Raw genomic sequence first — 20,972 nt, forward strand, 5'->3', positions numbered from 1 at the left:
TCTTTAGTATATACTGTTTTTTACCTAGCTAATGCTTTATCTTGTGTAGGAAAGACATCTGTATTTCCATTCAACAAGGTTATAGGAGCTGTTCACTGGATTTCTAGACAAGTGTTAATCTAGTTATCCTAAGAACTTCTGGATCTCTGCTTGGATTTCATTGGAGTATGTAGCGTGAATATTATCTCTGTATAATAATTGCATGTAGATTGTTAGTATTTCAGAATATTATTAAGATGTGATCATTCAACTCCCATAGTATGTTCATATTATTATTTTTTAAAATTTTATTTACTAGATTTATTGTTTATATTTGCAGCACTACTCTAGGCTACCTAGTCCGATGAAGTTGGGCTTCATTCTTCAAGTGTGATTCACTCAATACAGCCTGAAATCATGATGAAAAAGAAGAGCGTATCTGCAAGAAAAGCTTCCTTGGTCCTCTTTTTGTGCCAAATGATTTCTGCATTGGATGTACCTCTTGACTGTAAGTATTAACTTGCTAAGTAAGTGTGGTATAATGGAAGATTAGTTAAATAATTTCTGTATAGGAAGATCAAGATAACTCCAACAGGGAGCTAACTATAGAGTGTGTTTGCTCGCTTCAGCCAGGACATTATGAATATGAAGATCTTCAGAAAATGTGCATATAAGGTTAGTTACATTGCTTATTTTAGAAGGGTTAACATAAATACTCACACTTGGAAGTGTTTTTATTGAACACTTTGTGATAATAAAGAATGGAAGAGAAACCCAGTTAAATGTTAATTGTGAAATTAAGATCATATTGAAAATTTGCTAAAAACCCAAGGGTAATTCCTGGTTGTTATAAACAGTCACCCTTATCTTCATTTAAGAAGTTTCCAGGAGCTGATATGAGATCTAATAAGATACTCCAATATCTGAACTTCAGACACTTGGAAGCATTTTACTTTCTGATTTAGAAGAGTAAGTTAGAGTCTTAGATTTCCAAAGCACTACCTGAAGATATTTAAGTACCTGTCTTGAAGTTAAAGCATATATGCTGTGCTCTGTCATTAACTACTGATAAAACTTGTAGAAAAGGGAAAAAAATCACAAGATCTGAAATTTTTGTCTAAGATAGAATTATGTTAGTGGGGAGCCTTGAAGGTAGCACTCCATGCTGTAAAGGAAGCAATGGTAGCTGCTGCTTTTATAGCCCTAATAGCTAATTTAATGAAATTATTCATGCTTCAGGTTGTTATTTTCTTCTTAAGATAAGTATGATCACATTTCCAGAATTCACTGAACCGTGTTTCACCTCACAGTGACTATTCATTTGTTAAACTAATTACCAGAAAAGAGAACGTTAGGGAAGGTGCTAAATTAATGGATTAATACATCAGTAAAATTGCTTCTAATTCTAATCTGCCTGGCTTTCTTTACCCCTGTGTTTTTATATACCTTCTTACCTTCCATAAATGCATGTTTTTCTTTATTAATCATTGACATAAATTGCAAGTGCTTTGGTGTTTTTTCCCCCATACGTATTTGCAAACCAATGACCCGTATTTCTGTAACAAGATCAATATATCTGAATCACATCAGACTTGTTCTGTGAATGCATTTAGAGCAATAAACTGTGGCTTAAAGAGGGTTTTAAAGATTTGAGGAATGAGTGTCTTATTTCCTACACTTGTTTTTTTTCCTCCCTATATATTTTTAACACTAAAAGTTACGTTTTAAAGTTATCTTGTAGTTTAGGAACTATAAAAATTGTGCACCGTTCTAATATTTTTTGTATAGAGCAACACTTCAGGTTAAATTAACCAGAAATACATCAATAGACAAAAACAGGTAGCTTGTTTATAGATGTATCATGTTGACTCTCAATTAACTTGTTCCCTACTACATAATGTTACTAAACTTTGCTAGGTCTGATAAAGTCACATACATGACTTTTTAGGCAAAAACATAATAACACGTTAGCGCTTTCATCAATAACTATTACAATGGACTCTGGGAGAGCAGCACAAGGGAAGGACTTGTATTTTCTGTGGATCTTCTCCATATAATCACCACAGTCACGTGGTGGAGAGAACGTACTTGATTAGTTGAACCTTTAGTTTTTATTATGGTTAGCAGTTCCTCTACTCGTCAGTGTCTCAGAGTAGGTAAGAGATGACTGACAATGTAGCTAACCAAAAGCATTTTGACTGGCTCTAAAACATTATTGATGAGGAGACATGTATGCAAAATATTTGAAGTAAGCAATAAAGATGTTTCAACCAAAATGATTTTTTGTTGTTTGCTTATTTTTCAAACCACAAGAGTTTGCACATTTGTTGAGTAGAATTAGGTGCTTTCAGCTTTGTAAAAGTAATTCTAGCCTGAAGCATTCTCCTTGTTCTTCTATATGATTGTATGGGTGGATTGATTTTGACTGCAGCACAAGGGCAGTGCACTCCATTTAATTCTGATTTGCTGTCTCCTCAGTATCAGTGGTTTGTGTCCTTGAAAGACCGAAATCACATACCATGGTTGCCCTTAAAAAGTCAACACTTCAGAAAAATTTCTTATAACATGAACTCTGGATAAATGTAGTAATCCTTGACACAATGGAAATTGTGGCTGGAATTTCAGGCATCACTGCATGAGTTACTGCACTACATGTTTAAAATATTTTCTTTTTAATGGTGACCAATGTACTTGTCAGAGATGCTTATCTTCCCTCTCAAAAATGCTGATTTTCTTTTAACTAACAAATGTTTCTCTTTAATCTCCATTTGTCCATTCAACTGCTGATTCTGATGGGGGAATAAAAGCAAAACTTCTAGAAGAATGTAAGTTCCTGTCCACAAAATCTAGGCTGTGTGCTGCTGAAAATTAATAGCAATCGTGTTGCAAACTGAATTTGCAGTCCAAAAATGTGTGGTTCTGACATTTTGTTGATTACTTGGTTTGCTGTAGCTGGATGTTTTGTGCATGCAGTGTTCACAAAATACTACTGTACACAAATCACAAATTAGTGGTGTGAGCTTCGATTGTGTGCTACCTGAACATTAAAATCTTTACTCAATATCAGCACAAGCAATGTTTTATTACTACTTTCAGGAGTAAACATATTGGATACAATGTAAATTAATTTGCAATATATGCACTTATATACTATTTTAAATGTCTGAGTTGGAGATACTTTTATATCCTTGAAAAACAGTGGATACATTTTTTAACTAGCCCTCGTCATTTACGCTATCTCCTAACTCAGCTCCACTCTCAGGATAGCACAGGAGTAGAGACTTCAGGTCTTTGATGTCCATCAGGTGGAATATCCTGAATGCTGGGCAGCGTTCATGTCACGTCCCGTTTCAGAACGTGCTTGCCTTTCCCAAGTGAGTATCTGATGTGCTTCCTTTGAGAACTGCCTCTGAGAGGGGTGAAAAGGACTGTCTTTGACAAGTCTCTCAAAAGAAATACTCAAGAAGTAATCATTATATAAAAATGTTGCTTTCCTCTTTTAAGCATTTTCCTCTCTCCACTGGGGAAGAGCAGCAAAACCCAGATAGGGATGGCCTGTTCTCTTCTGCTTAGCTGCTATATCTCATGAAATAAAATCAGATGATGGAATCAGATGGCTACTTTTTCTGTGCAACAGAGTACTTAATGTGTAAAAGGAGGAAAGACTTAAAATCTCGGGTTTACAATTTTAACTAGCTAGAGTGAGGTATGAGAACACAGCTAACTAATGATTGAAATAATTTTGCTAAAATGGCTAGAAATTACCTCAAAATACGTGCAAAGTGTATTGCTGGACAGACAACATTTGGGCAGGGATATTACTAAATTGGCTCCTTTAGATTACACTAAATTTTAAATAGATTAATAATGTTGAGGAACACGCTTTTCTCACTAGTTAATATCATAAACAGATTCATTGATTTTTGTTAATGCAAAAATGAGCATAGGTAATGGTAGCAGATTACAAATTATTAAATAGGTAGGCACCCAAAATGTATTTTTTCAGGTGAATAAATTTGGTTTTACACACTCATTCTATAGCACTTGTCATGAATGCTAAATATTTGTTTCTCCTGGGTATAATGATTTAATTCAAGGGCTAACCTGCCCACTCCCCCAAAAAAAAGTGCGGGCTGAGATAAGAGATGAGAGTTTAATACAACATGAGATACCATAATCACAATGCATAATTACCTTAGCTAATAATCTAATTGATCTAATAATACAATGCATGATTACCTTAGCTGAGCCTATTTGTAGAAGAAGCACGGTGAAATACAGGGGGACAAAAAAACAGCATAAAACACAAAGCCAAAGCCAGCAGCTCTACCCCACTCCTACTTGCCTCACCATCATCCCTGCAGAAAAGAGCCAACACTGAAGAACCCAGAAGCAGAAACCAGAACAGGAAGCCTCCCATGTTGCAATCTGAACTTCAAGCCCCAGGATACTTTGCTCCAGTTAGCACTTTCATTTTTAAAGCTGGTGTGACTGCATAATAGTATGAATAACAGCAGCCAAGTTCAATTCAATCCATGACACAGGGGAAATTCACAAGACTGACTATTTTCCTTGTTTATTTTAAGGAAAATGAGTATTGGACTTTTCCTATATGTTTAATCTATTTGGAAACTAGTGACTATTTTGGTAATTTTTTTGGTGGTCTTTTATTTATCACGTATTTTTTACTCCTGAAAAGTAGTTCCTAAAGCATGCTTTGTAGGTTAGTTGAAAATGTTGAACACAATAGATTTGTGAAAAGTTTACACCCACAGAGAATTTGAAAATACATAAAATATTTAGATATTACAGAGCTTTGTACTTTTTTTGCTTCCATGTGGTAGAAACCATTTTGTGTGGGTTTGCGTATCACAACTTTTCATTCAGGACGCATTGGTTTTGCCAAAACCTGTTGAAATTCGACATGTAGAAACATTATGAAGCTTTTTGGCCAAGATGATCATCTTCTGTGTGTGAGCATAGCTCAGCTGGCAGTTAGTATGGCTACAGTGATTGACAAGAATAAAGGGCTTCATCCTTCTAATACAAATGATGCTTTAATCCCACTCTTCTGTCAATTATCTGCTTGCTAATTACAGTTCTGCTTTCTCTGCTTACAAAACTGTCTCACTGATAGTTTGAAAATATTGTTAAATTCTCTGTTTCTTATATTCCATAATGAAGTGTCACAACCTCCTACGATAACTCAGCAATCTCCAAAAGATTACATTGTTGACCCCCGAGAGAATATTGTAATACAGTGTGAAGCAAAAGGAAAGCCACCTCCTAGGTTAGTATCATTTTGTTTTGCTTTTGTTGGCCTAATAGTGTAGGAAAACTGGGAGAAAATAATGCAACTTTTGTAAACTAAGTAATATGTGCATATGCACATACAGAAGGACACACTCACTTCTACCACTGAAATTTAAACAGCTACTAGATAATGGAATTTTGCTGGGAGTTCTGTAGTATGTGTCCATTTGAATGATCTGTAGTCTTACTTTACCAAGTATATTTAAATGCTTTAATTTGGGGTGTTGCAGAATAGTAACCCTGTGTATAGATCAGAGTCTTGATCATCTTCTGTTTTAAGACCTTGTTTCAGTATCTTGAAATATTTGAAGACTACTCAATCAAGATGTTGAGTACCTGCAGTGGAAACAGCAGCATCCATAATGCATTCTGGCATTGCCAGTTAACTGCATGCTCTTACTAGTGTTAGTTTATAATTGTCTATTCAGACACACAGAGTGCTCATTAAATGTGCTTCTGCTGAATAACCAAGCCTTTTTCTACATTATGCCTTCTGGTTGCCTTGGGATTATTGTCATTGTCATGCTGGGCAACAGAATGGAGAAGATGGAGATTATCAGTGATACTGTCAGCCTTTCTAGTGTCCTGTTAATGGTAGGAATGCCATAAAACCACAGTGTTTGCTAGCATTTTGATTCAGCACGTGCAGTGCCGTTCTCAAGAATCTGGGGGTTACCTGAAGATTCAGATGGTTATTCTGCACTTTGGGACAACTATACTGTTTCTGAAAATGTTTCTCTTGAACATCTTTTTTTTTTGGATTGGATTTACCTGAGACAATGAGAGAGCACTATCCATGGAACTGGCATATCTGAGTCATGGGACAGGGCTGTCTGCTGTGCTGTCTCATCTTCCCCATCAAACCTCTGTGTTACTTTGTTGTCCTGCTACAGAAGAAGTGACAGTGTTTAAGTGCAGAATTTTCTAATGACTTTCGTAAGCTTGTGCTTAGTTTTGCTTATTATTAAAGATATGGCACCCAAATAACTTATTTCAATAGTTTGGTCCACCAGCTTTGATAACCTGCAAATGCAGGAACTTGAGCTGCCTCAAAGCTCTGAAGCTTAATTTTCTCAGCCCAGAGTATGAATGATTTGTTAAAACAGGACAACTGATTGTTGAGAGCAGCTGGCATAAAGCTTTATGGATGTGCTGCTACCTATAGCTTGAGCAGCAAAGCCTCTGGCTTTCACATATCTCAAACTCAGGGTTTGTACCACTCCTCTCATTTGAAGCAACACTACAGTTCCCTGTATCGTTCACATAGCAGAGGATTACAGAACCATAGAATCCTAGAATGGCTTGAGCATCTTAAAAATCACCTGGTTCCAATCCCCCTGCCATGGCCAGGGACACCTCCCGCTTAGATCAGGTTGCTCAAAGCCTCATCTAGCCAGATCTTAAACACTTCCAGAAATGAGCTGTCCACAACATCTCTGAGCAGAAACTCCTCATTCTACAGCTTTACCTGCAAGGACATAAGAAGCATATTCACTGTTGGTTCACTGTGCATACTAATCCTCCCAGAAACACTGCAGTGTGATGCAGTGCTGCTAGTCAGGCCCATTCCTTCTGTTCTTGCCTACCACAAAGTGCAAATAGTATGTCCACTCCTGTCCTCCTACTGCAGATGTCAACGGACAGTTTGAATCACTTAGAATTTGAGCTTTTTCAATACCATGGGAGTTTATATTTTCAGGAACCATTCTAACCAGTAAGCCTATATAGCGTTTGTGTTTAAGGTTATGAAGCTGAACTGTAAAAAGGATGAAAACTGCTGTTCACAGCATTTGAACCCATGACTGCTCAGTACTTCAGAGGCATTGGTCTAGTTCTCTGTACCAATACATTTGACTATTGACAAAGCGTAAGAAAGAAATTGGTGTTTATGGTACTATAGGTTGCAGACTATGAATCTCTGCATTTTTACATACTTTTAAAAGAGTTCTAATAGTTTTCATTTTTAGTAACTACTTTTTAAAACATGTTTTCCTTTACTGTAACACTGGTATAAATAGTCTAGAATAATTATGGGCTATCAGATTGCAAAATACAATTCAAAGAATCGTGGTTGTTTGCATAGTGAAATGAAACTGGCCACACAGTCTTTAATTCCCTTGAAAAACTTAAAAGTGGCCAAACTAATTAAAAAGAGATGGTCTCCTGCCGGGACCTGAGATGATACATTTCAGCATGTTTTTATAGGCAGGTTTATAAACCCTTTCAACAATAGGTTTTATAATGGAAATGCTAATGCAGCTTTAGCAATATCGATTCTCACAGATGCTGCCGTGTCATATTTAGTAGAAAGAAAATCAGTTCCATATATGATTAACTTCAGAATCTTTTAATGTAATTTTAAAGGAAAATTAAAATACTGACTTTGAAATGGCTCCTGTTAACAAATTCAGCCAGGCTTTTTATGTTAAAGTATCCCCAGAGTTTTTATATTAAAAAGTGCTTGATTATTATAGTAGTTAATTTAGTTTGGGAACAAGTCTTACTTAACTAATAAAGAAAAGATACCATGTATTATTGAAAATTATGTTTTTCTTCTTCATGCAGTCTACAAAAGGATAATGAATAAGAAATTCTTCTTTTTCTTTTTATCATTTTAGCTTCTCCTGGACACGCAACGGAACTCATTTTGATATAGATAAAGATGCACAGGTAACAATGAAACCAAATTCAGGCACTCTTGTCATAAATATTATGAATGGTGGGAAGGCAGAAGCATATGAGGGAGTATACCAGTGTACAGCAAGGAATGAACGAGGAGCAGCCATTTCCAACAATATCGTTATAAGGCCTTCTAGTAAGTGAAAATCTTACTGTTTATAAAATGTGAAACTCTTTGGTTTACTTACTTTCTTCTGAAGGCTTCACACTTTTTTTTTCCTGTCTTAAAAATGTAATCATCTAAGTGATGATATTAGAAGGTAATGTAGAGTTTCTGATATTCAGATGTAGCAACATATTTCATATTCTCTCTAGTATAGGAAAATTATAATCAAAGTACTTCCATGATTTTTTGGGGGTACATCTAGATGACCTCTCATGTTTAAGATTGATTTGTATGTATGACACTACAATCAGAATAAATTGTTTGAATCCTTAATGTACAGTATGTCTGAGTGCAGTTTTTATTCTCTTTCTGATGCATGCGTTCCATAGTTTTTATAATACCTTTGAGAAATAAGATATAGCTGAAAAATTTTGGTTAATGGTAGACTATTTCTGTAGCTTTTAATGTAATTTTTCTTAGATAATTTGTTTAAGCTTCTAGTTTAAAATGTGCTATTCTAATGCTTTAATAAAACTGTGTGTATGTAGTACTGTTCTAGGAATGTCTACCTTTTATTTTTATTTAGTGCATGCTTTTGGAGTGGGGTTTTTACATTATTGTAGTTAAAACTTTCCAACATAACTTCTATTATCCTAAGAAAACATAAAAAAGAATAAAAACTAAATCTTTAGTAGACATGAGAGGACTTTACATTCTGATGCATGGTTTTGTTTTTTTTTGTTTTTCTGAAATATTATGTGCATTTCTTCCTTAAATTCTGGAATTCTTGTCAATCCATAGTTTGCTTGTGTGTTAACATTATTTCCTATAGGATCCCCATTGTGGACAAAAGAAAAACTAGAGCCTAACCATGTTCGAGAAGGTGATTCACTAGTATTACACTGTAGACCTCCTGTTGGCTTACCACCACCTATAATATTTTGGATGGACAATGGTGAGTTTGGTTTTTTTATGCAGAATTAGTTTAATTTTTGCAGTTTTTCTACATAGCTGCTGATTGCTTACCAAAATCACAGGTGGTGGAATTTCCCCTCTAAGTTAAAATTCAAAGAATTTTCATTTCTGTAGAAATGAAGAAACAAGCAGACATGCAGCCCAAAAGCATGAAGCCAAAAGCAGCTGGAGATCTTAATGTAAGTTGTAGAATAAACCACTGGGGAAGACTAGAAAGACAAAGGAGTTTGAGAGGAAACTTTAGAAAGGTCTATACAATTACAAATTTAGAAATAGTGTAATTGAGAAAATGTGGAGTCTGCAGTTCATAATAATGGACTATGTATTCTAACTGAGATAAATGTTTTTGTTTTCCCGTAGCTTTCCAAAGGCTGCCTCAAAGTGAAAGAGTTTCCCAAGGTCTAAATGGAGACCTTTATTTTTCTAATGTGCAACCAGAAGACACCCGGGAGGACTACATCTGCTATGCAAGATTTAATCATACACAAACTATACAGCAGAAACAGCCCATTTCTGTAAAAGTCTTTTCAAGTAGGTATTGCATTGCCTAGTTATATATTTACATAGTATTTATCCAGAATTCTCAAGTTATTTGCCAAAGCTAAGTATTGTTACACTAGGGAATTTTGTCATCTTAATTCTGAATAAGAAATTATATTACTTTATAAACTTAATATGTAATCTCCAGATTCTTTGACACATAATTAACTTTAAAAGCTGTCTTTTTTAGTCTTTTGAAAAACTGTTTTGGAAGACTTGAAATGTTGAAAAAATGTAGTGTAAAGAAATGATATTTTTTAGATATTTTTCATCTCCAAAAAACCCAAGTTATTATGATTATTGTAACTATTGAAACAAATTAATCAATCATGTAATTAACGTGCTGTGGCCATATCATCACCTTTTTGATTCCCAGTACTTTGATTTATCCCTCCTGTATGCATTCTTCATGATATTCTGTTTATTTCAGTGGATTCATTGAATGACACTATAGCTGCTAATTTGAGTGACACTGATATTTTTGGTGGTGAGTTACACTGGTCCCCACTGATACTCCTTGTTTCACAGTAGCATTTAGTTAACTAACTTCACCTTCGTGGCTACTAAACTTTGCTCCCTTTTCAGTTTCTGATAAAGGTATCTATTAGTGCTGGTGATAATCCATATTTTAGAAAGGGACTGAACAGTGTGATCCTTTCAAATATTTAATGTTTCAATGTTATTGTAGCACATGGCTCATAAAAATAGAAACTTTTATAGTGAATCATTTTTTCACACTGGAGAGATGTAAAAAATGTTTGTTTGGTTACTTCTAAACTGTGCTGCTTTAAAAATATTTTTGCTCCAATTTACTTAGTAGTTTGATATGTTCATTATCACTAGGACTATTTAGTATCACAAGCTGCATAATAAATAACAACAATTAAGCATTTAACAGGTGCCCTTCACATTTAATAACTTACTGAATTTTTAACATGCTTCCTAATTGTAAAACTGGAATTAATTAAAATCTAAACGTTTTAATACTATCTGTATAAATATCTTTTTAGGGGAAAGATGAGTTGTGTTTGTCTGGTGTTTAAGCTGATCTTCACATTAATCTGTGTTGAATAGTCTTTTGTACCTTGTGAATTAAATCCTCTTGAATAGGTGTATTTGTGTTTAGCAAGACCGATTTTGGAGCAACACTGATACTGTATCACTTGAGGTTCTACAGTCTCCACTTGACATTGTGGAAGATACATGTAAAATATAATATGTTTATTCTATTGTCATCTTTTTCTTTGTCAAATTATGTTTTATACATATTAAACCGTAATATATGGGAATATAAAATAAAACAGGGGTACAGAAAGTTTGCATTCTCAGCATAAAACTAATCTCAGCATAAAACTAAGATGTCATTCAAGAACAAACACAAAATATGTACCTGAGCACAGAATGATTTATTAGCTAACATTAGCTAGGAAAACACCATGTGACTGGCTCATGACTCAGAAATATTAGAACTAATTCTCCTGAATTTGCAGTCTTGCAAAACATTGAATCATAGAATTGTCAGGGTTGGAAGGGACCTCAAGGATCATCTAGTTCCAACCTCCCTGCCATGGCTGGGGACACCTCCCACCAGATCAGGTTACTCAGAGCTCCAGCCAACCAGGCCTTAAAAACTTCCAGGAACAGGGCTTCTACCACCTCCCTGGGGAACCTCTTCCAGTGTCTCACCACCGTCATGGTGTAAAACTTCTTCTTAACATCCAATCTGAATCTACCCACTTCTAGTTTTGCTCCATTCCCCCTAGACCTGTCACTCCCTGACACTCTAAAAAGTCCCTCACCAGCTTTCTTGTAGCCCCCCTTTAAGATACTGCAAGGCCACAATAAGGTCTCCTTGGAGCCTTCTCCACTCCTGACTGAATAGCCTCAACTCTTCTCAGTCTCTCTCTATAGGAGAGGTGCTCCAGCCTCATGAGTCAGCACTCCTTAGCAATGCAGGAACTGGATAGATTAGATAGGTTAGTTATTGCCCGTGACTATCAGCTGTCCTCTTGACTCTAGACTGCCCTTTTCAACCAACTTAAGTTGTTTCTGTACTAGTTTTTATGGAATTTGTAGCACAAACAGTATTTGAATTGTGTTCTATTTATGTTAATGTATCAATAAATCCTGTGCCCTAATAAACAAGGGTGTATTATGTTTCTGCTTACCTTAACAAAAATACAATTATTTACTGTAGTGATTCAAACTGCTACTGCACTTTAGAGCAATCTCATCCTATATTTTAAAATTGCTATAAAAGAACAGTAGAGTATTTACAGAATGTGCTATGTTATTACAGAAAGCACTCCATTCTGACTTTCAATGAAGGCACATGAAATGCCATAATACTTCAAAAGCCAGCAAATTATAATGTCAAAAGAGGGTCTTATATTTATAGCTGTCTGTTTACTGTGGTTATTTCTTGCAGGTTAATCAATGGTTCTTTATTGCCAGACTTGGAAACACCTTGTATTAAACTTAAATACATAGTAAGAGGAGAATACAAGGCTTAACTTCTGAAAAGATGCCTCACATTGTCTAGACAATAATTAATGAAGCAAAGTGGAGAGTACTTTTTATCCTCTTGATTTATATTTCTGAATGCAATAACTTTGCTTTATTTGTGTTTGATAGAAGCCCAAAAACTTTTACTAACTTTCAGTCTTGCATTCTGACTCATATTAGTGACTTCTTACTGCCTGTAATAGTTCTGCTGAAGTGAATAGAGGCTGCTTAGGATTAAGGCTCAACGTCCATCCATCAGGCTGCATAGTTGCCTATGTAAAAACTATGAATCAATTACTCCCATCTTTAATAATAACATTTTTCATGTATGCGTTCAAAATTATAGTGTTTAACAGGTTGAGATGTGTTTTGTCTATCTAAAACCTAATTCATTGATCTGCGTAATGGTGTAATGCAATGATTTTTAATTAAATGGCCAGCGTGGAGCCACATCTCTGTCCATAATGTGAGAATAGATGTATGCATTTGATCAGTATTAAAATAAAATTTCCTAATTAATTATTTTATTTTTCTCTTGTTCCAGCAAAGCCAGTGACAGAGAGACAGCCAGTTCTTCTAACACCAACAGGTAGCACAAGTACCAAAGTGGAACTCAGAGGAAATGTGCTTTTGTTGGAGTGCATTGCAGCAGGATTGTGAGTTACTCTTTAGGCAGTGTTTTTCTAGATAAAAATACAGAAAGAGAAGGAAACGATTCAGAGATGCTTGAAGTGTTACCACTGTATAAGCTTAGGTATTTCAAAGAAAGAGAAATGTAAAACAAAAAGAGCTCTTCTACAGAAATCCACCATTTGCTTGGGCATCAGCAGATATTAAAACTGATTATGAACATGAGCATAGGGGTCTGCCTTCTCATGTCCTCTAACCGTATACACAGGGTTCAGGTTGTAACCATTGCTGTGTTAAAGGACACAACCAGAAATGCCAAGGGGTAACCTCAGACACACAGCTGCAAAATTAGACTAAGGAATCAAGCCTCTGATTGTTTCCTGAATTTACCATCATTAGGCTCTCAAATTATCTAAAAAATAGATACAAATTTGCTGGTCTAATCTGAAAAGGCTGTTTACATATGCTGATAGTAATGTCATAGATCAGCTAGGTGGGAGTTGTTAGAGCATACCTTCAGCTTCTTCAGTGTAATGCAAGTTTGCCTTTGCTGGTTATTGTTCTAGTAGAAAATCACTAAACAGCAGTTTAGCTTCATGAATTAGTTTGATCTTTAATCGGTTTCATTCTCAGGAAGAAATGTGAGAATAGGTTGTTTAGTGGAAAATCATTAGGACCTATTTCAGGAACTATAAATATGTTTACAATGTTAAAAAGCATATAATGCAGACTGTTCTGAGGTAGCGGTGAGGATAGCCAAATGATGCAGCGCAGCATCACGCGTATGAGTTCACTTGCATGAGCTCCATAGGCCATGCTCATGCACAGCTTTACACAAACTTCATTCAAGCATCAGTGCAGTGCTTCTGTCTAGGCTGTGGTTTGATCACCTATCTGCATCAGCACCACTAGCAAAACCACACCTGTGAGTGGGAATAACATCAGCTCAAGTATTCTTCATCTGTAATATGTTTGCGTGGGTTTTCAGAATGCTGCAACAAAAGCATTGACCAATACTTTAAAATTGCTGGATAAAAACAGGGGAAAAATGAAATATATGTTATATGGCTTTGTGTCTTTAGCCATAATGTATTTTTTTAACAAAATAATTCAATGAGGGAAGGTTACATAGTGGTCCACAAATGGCCAGATTCAGATTTTTTTAAAAACAACTTTTTCTAACTACTGATACCTTAATTAAAATTCAACTTTGCTAGGTGTCTCTGCTATAAAATACGTCATGTTAGACTGCTAAGGGACTATTTGCCTTGAGTCAATGCTATTTGAAAGAGGACATTCTACTCAATAAAAAACACCTTATAATTTCTCTTAATTTAAATAGTGTATCTTCATGCGTTGTGGACAGCTTTCAGCTTCAGTGAACAATATGGGGCATAGCCAAGATTTAGACATGGTGCAGTGACTCAGCACTGACTTTTTTCTTGTTTTCTCATAGAAAATATTTCTCCTCCTTAGCATATTTGCTGTAAAATTTATGACATTCATGAAGTCTTAGGATATTGCTTGCACAAAGGACAATAGTACACTTGTCAATATCTAGAAACTACCTTTTTAAGGCACCATGAGCATCAGTTTGTCTAAGTGCAACAAGATTTGAAATACACTTGCATTCATTTATGAAGTATCAGAGTTTTTAGATTCATCAGCAGATAAATGCATTCTGTAATTATTAAGCCTACAAACAGATGGCCATTGACAGTGTTAGTGAGGCTTGTCACTTCCTAGAAACAAATGCTGGCATATTTTGCACGTTTGCTGGCCAAGCCCCAGAATCTGGGTAAGGACTCTTGAAATAATTATTTGTAACATATACATTAAAAAAAAAGTAGTTTAATAAACTCCCATCTTCCTTTTCTGTAGTTCCTAAATTCAGTTTATGCTTTTGCTTCTCCAGACCCACACCAGTAATTCGATGGATTAAAGAAGGTGGGGAACTGCCAGCCAACAGAACGTTTTTTGAAAACTTTAAGAAAACTCTCAAGATTATAGATGTTTCTGAAGCTGACTCTGGGAACTATAAATGTATAGCAAGAAATAGATTAGGTTCTGCTCATCATGTCATTTCAGTGACTGTGAAAGGTAATGCTAAAATAATCTTTAAAGTAATATTGTCAGTGTGCAGAATGCAACAATGAACTAAGATTTCTTGGATAAGATATAGCTGAAAGGAAGAATGATAATGGTAAAATTTCCCTGAGGAAATGATCATGAAACTATCTGAATTCTACCATTGGAAGGACTTTAGTATCTCTAATCTCTTTTCTTTTCCTCTTCTTCTTTTTTTTTTTTAATATGTTCCTTTGTAAAGTATCAGGCCAATTTGGGATTGTACTGTAACAGTAGTAAAATGATTTCTTAGCTTGTGCCAGTGCTACACTTAATTTAGATCCTTTGATTATCTATCATTAGACTGCCTCTTTCCCTTGTGTTTCTATCTTTCTCACCATTTCTCTTCTAAATCTCTATTTTTTCCATCTTTTTTGCTTCCATTCACATAGCCCAAATTCTTCCCCTTCTCTTACTATTGTCTTATGGTCATATATTCTTCTCCCTTTTTCCCTCTTAATTTGCATTTCTGGGTTTCTGCCCAAATAAGAATTGTAAGTATGTTTTGAATACCATACAATACAAAAAAACCCTGGAATAACAGCTAATTAGTCATTGGAATAATCAACTGTAGTGCTTATTTTACATGCTAAATAGCCATTTATTTTCTTGTAGACCAGCACCATTTTGTGATCGCATCCAATGTCCTTTTAACAGCAGCAGTTAAATTTTCTGTTTGCATCTGTCCATCAATCCAAAATACTAAATTTAATTGCAATTTATAATAACATATGCTGTTTCTTGTTATTCACTGTAAAAGAGGTGGAGACATAAATTAATATCTTTTGCTAAGGACAGTGTTCCATCTCTTTTGATTGCTCTATTTTCAGCTGTCTCAGGTAAACATCTGGCCCCACTGCAATCATCAATTGAACACAGGGAGACCAAGCATTTTGCCATTTGTAAATTTCATCCTTTTCATGTAATCAAACCTAAATTCATTCCTAACAGCCTAACTACTTTGAGCATAGATATCTGAAATTAATCAACACACAATTGTAGTCTCTGCAGATGCCATCCTCGGATAAATTTTGCAAGTTAAATTCAAAGCAGGCAACCCTAAATGAAACAAAGAACCTCTGGTTGCTTATCTCAGTGTTTTAATGCAGTGAGTAGCTAGTAGCTCAGTTTAACCAAAGTATTAACCTACCAGTTAATCATTTGAGTATCACACATAGAGATTTTGTTTGTTTAATTAACAGTGTAACTATGCCTATACATACCTTGTTTGAATTACTTTCTGGTAACCATGACTGTGCCTTATGATTTTCTGTACATAATTCTTGAAAACAATTGGTGTGTTTCTCTTTCTAACCTCAGCTGCCCCATACTGGATAACAGCACCTAGAAACTTGGTCTTGTCTCCTGGAGAAGATGGGACATTGATCTGCAGAGCTAATGGCAACCCAAAGCCTAATATAAGCTGGTTAGCAAATGGTGTCCCCATAGCAAGTAAGATTTTTAATTACCTTACAGCAGGATAAGTAAGAGAATATGAGGAATATCAGGATGGGTTGTTGTTTTGTGGGGTTGTTTGTTTTGGTTTGTTGTTTGGTTTTGTTTTGTTTTTTTTTAATATAGAAGTCCAGCATATATCTGAGTAGTTTTTGCCTGACAGGTAATAATAAATTCTGAATGAGATGATAAAAATACTGCAGTTTACAAAAGCAGAACAAAATGTGCCTCTTGTGCTTGAAAACACTAAAATCTGTGACTATACTACTGATTATTCTGTCTGGTGTTCTTCTGGCAGAATTCTTCTGAAACTGAGACTTTAGCAACAAAGCTATCCCATCCCTATTTTACAGAGATACTGCTGGGGTGTAATTTTTACCATTGCTTTACTACGGCAGTCATGTTTCCTAGATCTCTCCTTTGCTGCCCCATTGCAGTGCTAGTTTTGTCTAGGAACCTTAAAGGTGATATAAAAAGACAAGCACTCATGTCTGTGGCTGATCAAAGCACTTTTACAGTATCTGCAGCTTAGAGTATGTTTTAGCCTTCCAGACAGCAGCACTACAAAGCAGCAGCAGCAAAACTGATTGAATGCATCAGCAAATACCTGGCAAACAGCTTGTGCCGCATAAGTGTCAAAGAAAAGGAACCCCTAAGGCAGTAAAACATCTGTTTATGTGTGTATGGGTAAGAAACCCTGAATTAGTGACTGAGTCACTTAGTTGTTGCAGTATTACAACTGGCAATGCTGAATGAGGCACAAGATAGATGCTATGTATAACACAACTGTACTGGGGAGGGTCTTGCTGGGGGACAGTGCAGCGTGATGTCAGCTGGGTTTGCACTTGGCATAGCCCATATCATAAAATTACACTTGGTTCTTGGGTCTTTATTCTGTCTTTCATAAAGTGCTGTTATAAAAACAGACAATCTACCCTGTTTACTCATGAGAAATAATGTGTTCTAAAACATTTTCTGTGCTGACCTATTGAAAGTGTGACAGTGTGACTTTCAGGAGCTTCAGGTGTTTAAGTCTCTTGATGAAGTAAATGTCATGGAGTTCAGGACGTGGAGGAGGATAGGAAATAGCAACAGGCAAATGAGAACCCTCATTAGATACATTAAAATGTTTGGAATGTTTGGACATTGAACTGGAGAGAAAAATAGGCGACTTTGAGGGGAAAAGCAAGGGTATATATTGAAACAGAAATGTTAGAAAGAACCTGTTTCAGGAATATTAGTTTAAATGCAAATTGAGATCACAGGATCACAGGATGTTAGAGCTTGGAAGGGACCTCCAGAGATTGAGTCCAAGCCCCCTGCCAGAGCAGGACCATAGAATCTAGTGCAGGTCGCACAAGAATGCATCCAGATGGGTCTTGAAGGTTTCCAGAGACGGAGACTCAGCAGCCTCTCTGGGGAGCCCATTCCAGTGCTCTGTGATCCTCACAGTGAAGAAGTTCCTCCTCATGTTGAAGTGGAACCTCCTGTGCTGGAGTTTATATCCATTGCCCCTTGTCCTATCACAGGGTGCAACTGAGAAAAGCCTGTCCCCTCCCTCTTAACACCCAGCCCTCAGATATTTATAAACATCGATTAAATCCCCTCTCAGTCTTCTCCAGACTAAAAAGCCCCAGGACTCTCAGCCTCTCCTCATAGGGCACATGTTCCCATCCCTTAATCATCCTGTTAGCTCTCCATTGGACTCTCTCGAGTACATCCCTGTCCATCTTGAACTGGAGAGCCCAAAACTGGACACAATATTCCAGGTAAAGTCTTAACAGGGCAGAGTAGAGGGGGAGGCGAATGTCCCTCGATCTGCTGGACACACTCCTCTTAATGCACCCTAGGATACCATTGGCCCTCTTGGCCACAAGGGCACACTGCTGTCCCACGGGTAACTTGTTATCCACTAGGACTTCCCAGGTCCTTCTCCACATGGCTGCTTTCTAGCAGATCACCTCCTAACCTGTATTAGTGCAGTTTATTATTCCTTCCCAGATGCAGGACTCTGCACTTATCCTTGTTGAACTTCATTAGGTTCCTCTTTGCCCAGCTCTCCAGGCTGTCCAATTCTCGCTGAATGGCTGCACAGCCTTCAGGCCTATCAGCCAAGCCTCCCAGCTTGGTATTGTCAGCAAACTTGCTGAGCAGACACTCAGTTCTCTCATCAATGTCATTGATAAAGATGTTGAAGAGGACCAGACCCAGCACTGATCCCTGGAGAACTCCACTAGTCACAGCTCTCCAGCTGGACTTGGCACCATTGACCACCACTCTTTGGACTCTATTTTGTAACCAGTTCCTAATCCATCTCACTCTCTGTTCTTCTATCCCACACCTCCTGAGCTTGCTCGCAAGGATGTTATGGGAGACAGTGTCAAAAGCCTTACTAAAGTCAAGGTAGACTACGTGCACTCATCTCCCTGCATCTACCCATTCAGTTATGACATCATAGAAGGCTATCAGATTAGTCAAGCATGATTTCCCCTCGGTAAATCCATACTGACTGTTCCTGATCATCTTCTCTTCCAAGAGCCTAGAGATGACCTGCAGAATGAGCTGCTCCATCATTTTTCCAGATCTAGCCTGATATTTAAAATGAGAATTTCCATTGGTTAAATAAGTAATGTAAGGTAGCATTAAACCACCTCATCAAATAATGGTATGACAGGAAAACATCAATGAAATTTTGTATTGTATGTAAATACATCAGCACACACCTTATAATCAAAGTCTGGTGCTTGTCCTGCTCTTTCCTTTCTGGATTTTCAGCATTCTTGTCTTCCTTACTATTTTCTGTACTGTTATCATTAAGTCTTTTTTGCTTGTTTTGAGGAGATTTTTATTCTACTGTGCTGATGGTTTAATGCATTCTTTTGGAGCTTCCTTGCCAGAGTTGTAGGACATGCTGTTTAAATGGCAAGCAAATTTTCCAGAAGAGCAATGTATGCTGCATTCTTGCAGGACAGGAGTAAAACACTAAGAAACAGAGAGTTTTCAGAAGCAGCTGCAAGATGCCACTGAGTTTCCTAAATACAAGGACAGCATATGTTGACTTTAATTACCCACTCAACCTCAGTAGGAAAAAAAACTTAATTGGATGCTCCAGTACATTGAATCTGTCAGGGCATCTAAAAAAAAAAGCAGCACTGCAGTCACAGGAAATGCAGTTCTTTGGATTCTTGTGATTTGGTATAATGCTGAGTTATCAAAAGCTGGTCTGGAAACTACCAAGTACAGTGGGCCTTTTTGTTTACTTGTTACTAAATTACAGAACTGAGCCCCTCTGCTTCAGTGATTAGTAAATCACTGTAAAAGGAAACTAAAGCAGCTGTTTCAGCTTCAGGGCAGTGCTGAGAGAGATACACCCATGGCAGGATTTCAAAGAAAAAGAGCTACATTTGAATTTCAAAGCCCTGCTGTCATCCTATATCCCACAATGTGCCTCCTGTGGCCCAGTAATCTGTTTGCAATACTTTAATTTTCTATTGGAAAGCACAACTGGGAGATGCTTAATTCTTCCGGTTTTGTTTTTCAAGAATAGAGTCAGACAAGGAATGGGGAATGTTGAAGAAAGAACCATTCGTCCATATCTCAGTCAAAGGGTGAGGCTTAAATGCCAATAGGGAAAATGGAATAATGAAGAAAAATGTAGTGTGTCTTAAGCTCCTGGGGGGGGGGGGGGGGGGAACAACAACAAAAAACTACTGGTGTAAATTTTGTTCCAGATTATATTAATCAGAGTAAAAAGATATTTTTAAAGGAAGTTTTTAGGTTTCTTTGAAATATTGTAATTAATTTCCTTAAACAATGATGCTTAAAAGAAAACCTCCAGCATGTGTGAAAAGAAGGCTGCTAAAGACATGCTAGACTGATAACGACCTAGCCTCCTCATGTTTACTCACAGGAGTAATTTGAACTCACATACACAGTCCTGTAGAGGTCAGTTAGAATTACTTTGGCAAGTAGCAATTGAAGGTTCAGGCTGTGACTCTGCCTTGCCTTGTACTTCAGTTAACACTCAAGATCTGCATTATTTATACTGCTGCATAATCCGTTGTGTTCTGCTGCTTAGGTATTCAGCATGGTTTTACAAAAGGGAAGCCATGCATAAAGTATCTCAACTTTTAAGAAAGTAACAACCCAGGAAGGGGAAACACTTTCATAATTGGACTTCAAAAAGGCATTGCAAATAGTGCACGAAAGACTAATTTATTGGTTCAGTGGCTTATAGTCCATGATGAGCTATTAAATATTACACACACTTAGATTTATACAAACTAGGGCACTGAAAGGCACTATTTGTCTTCTTTCAACACGTTCTTCGCTTGTTTATATCACAGTTCACATTGAATCCTAGGTTTTAGTTAGTCTCCATTAGTAATCACATAGAATTTAAGGGAGAAACATCAGCCCTTAGATTTTGTTCATGAAAGGTCTTGATAATCCCTGGGTCGAAGATTTGTCATCCATCATGTTCTCTGTTAGTACACACACAAGCTGTTCACCACAGCCAGAAATGTGTTGGACTCTGATGTCTCAAGGAGTTTAGCCTCAGAGAGGAGAGGATTGTTAGGGCAGACATCTATCCACTGCTTCTGCTGCCATTGGACAGTTGTAACTGTGCATCAGGTCTAGGAAATGCAACAGGTCTTTGATA

The 20,972-nt window shown here is 36.7% G+C and overlaps 1 protein-coding gene across 32 annotated transcripts in view; it reads left to right on the forward strand.

Moving 5' to 3' along the window:
- The first annotated feature begins 387 nt into the window (after positions 1–387).
- NRCAM (neuronal cell adhesion molecule) overlaps positions 388–20,972 on the forward strand; it is a 66,546-nt gene continuing 45,961 nt past the window's right edge. For 12 of the 32 annotated variants that reach the window (XM_054399344.1, XM_054399359.1, XM_054399367.1 and 9 more), the window contains exons 1-9: positions 388–487; positions 2,787–2,804; positions 5,164–5,269; positions 7,911–8,107; positions 8,910–9,032; positions 9,413–9,583; positions 12,642–12,753; positions 14,643–14,827; positions 16,175–16,306. In XM_054399344.1, the coding sequence (XP_054255319.1) occupies positions 397–487; positions 2,787–2,804; positions 5,164–5,269; positions 7,911–8,107; positions 8,910–9,032; positions 9,413–9,583; positions 12,642–12,753; positions 14,643–14,827; positions 16,175–16,306 (1,135 nt within the window). In that variant the 5' untranslated portion in view covers positions 388–396. Of the gene's footprint in view, positions 488–2,786; positions 2,805–5,163; positions 5,270–7,910; positions 8,108–8,909; positions 9,033–9,412; positions 9,584–10,022; positions 10,080–12,641; positions 12,754–14,642; positions 14,828–16,174; positions 16,307–20,972 lie in introns of all 32 variants that reach the window. The other 20 variants (XM_054399341.1, XM_054399353.1, XM_054399342.1 and 17 more) reach the window with 5 other exon arrangements.

Source organism: Indicator indicator, chromosome 3 (genome assembly GCF_027791375.1).
Source record: "Indicator indicator isolate 239-I01 chromosome 3, UM_Iind_1.1, whole genome shotgun sequence".
NCBI lineage: Eukaryota > Metazoa > Chordata > Aves > Piciformes > Indicatoridae > Indicator > Indicator indicator.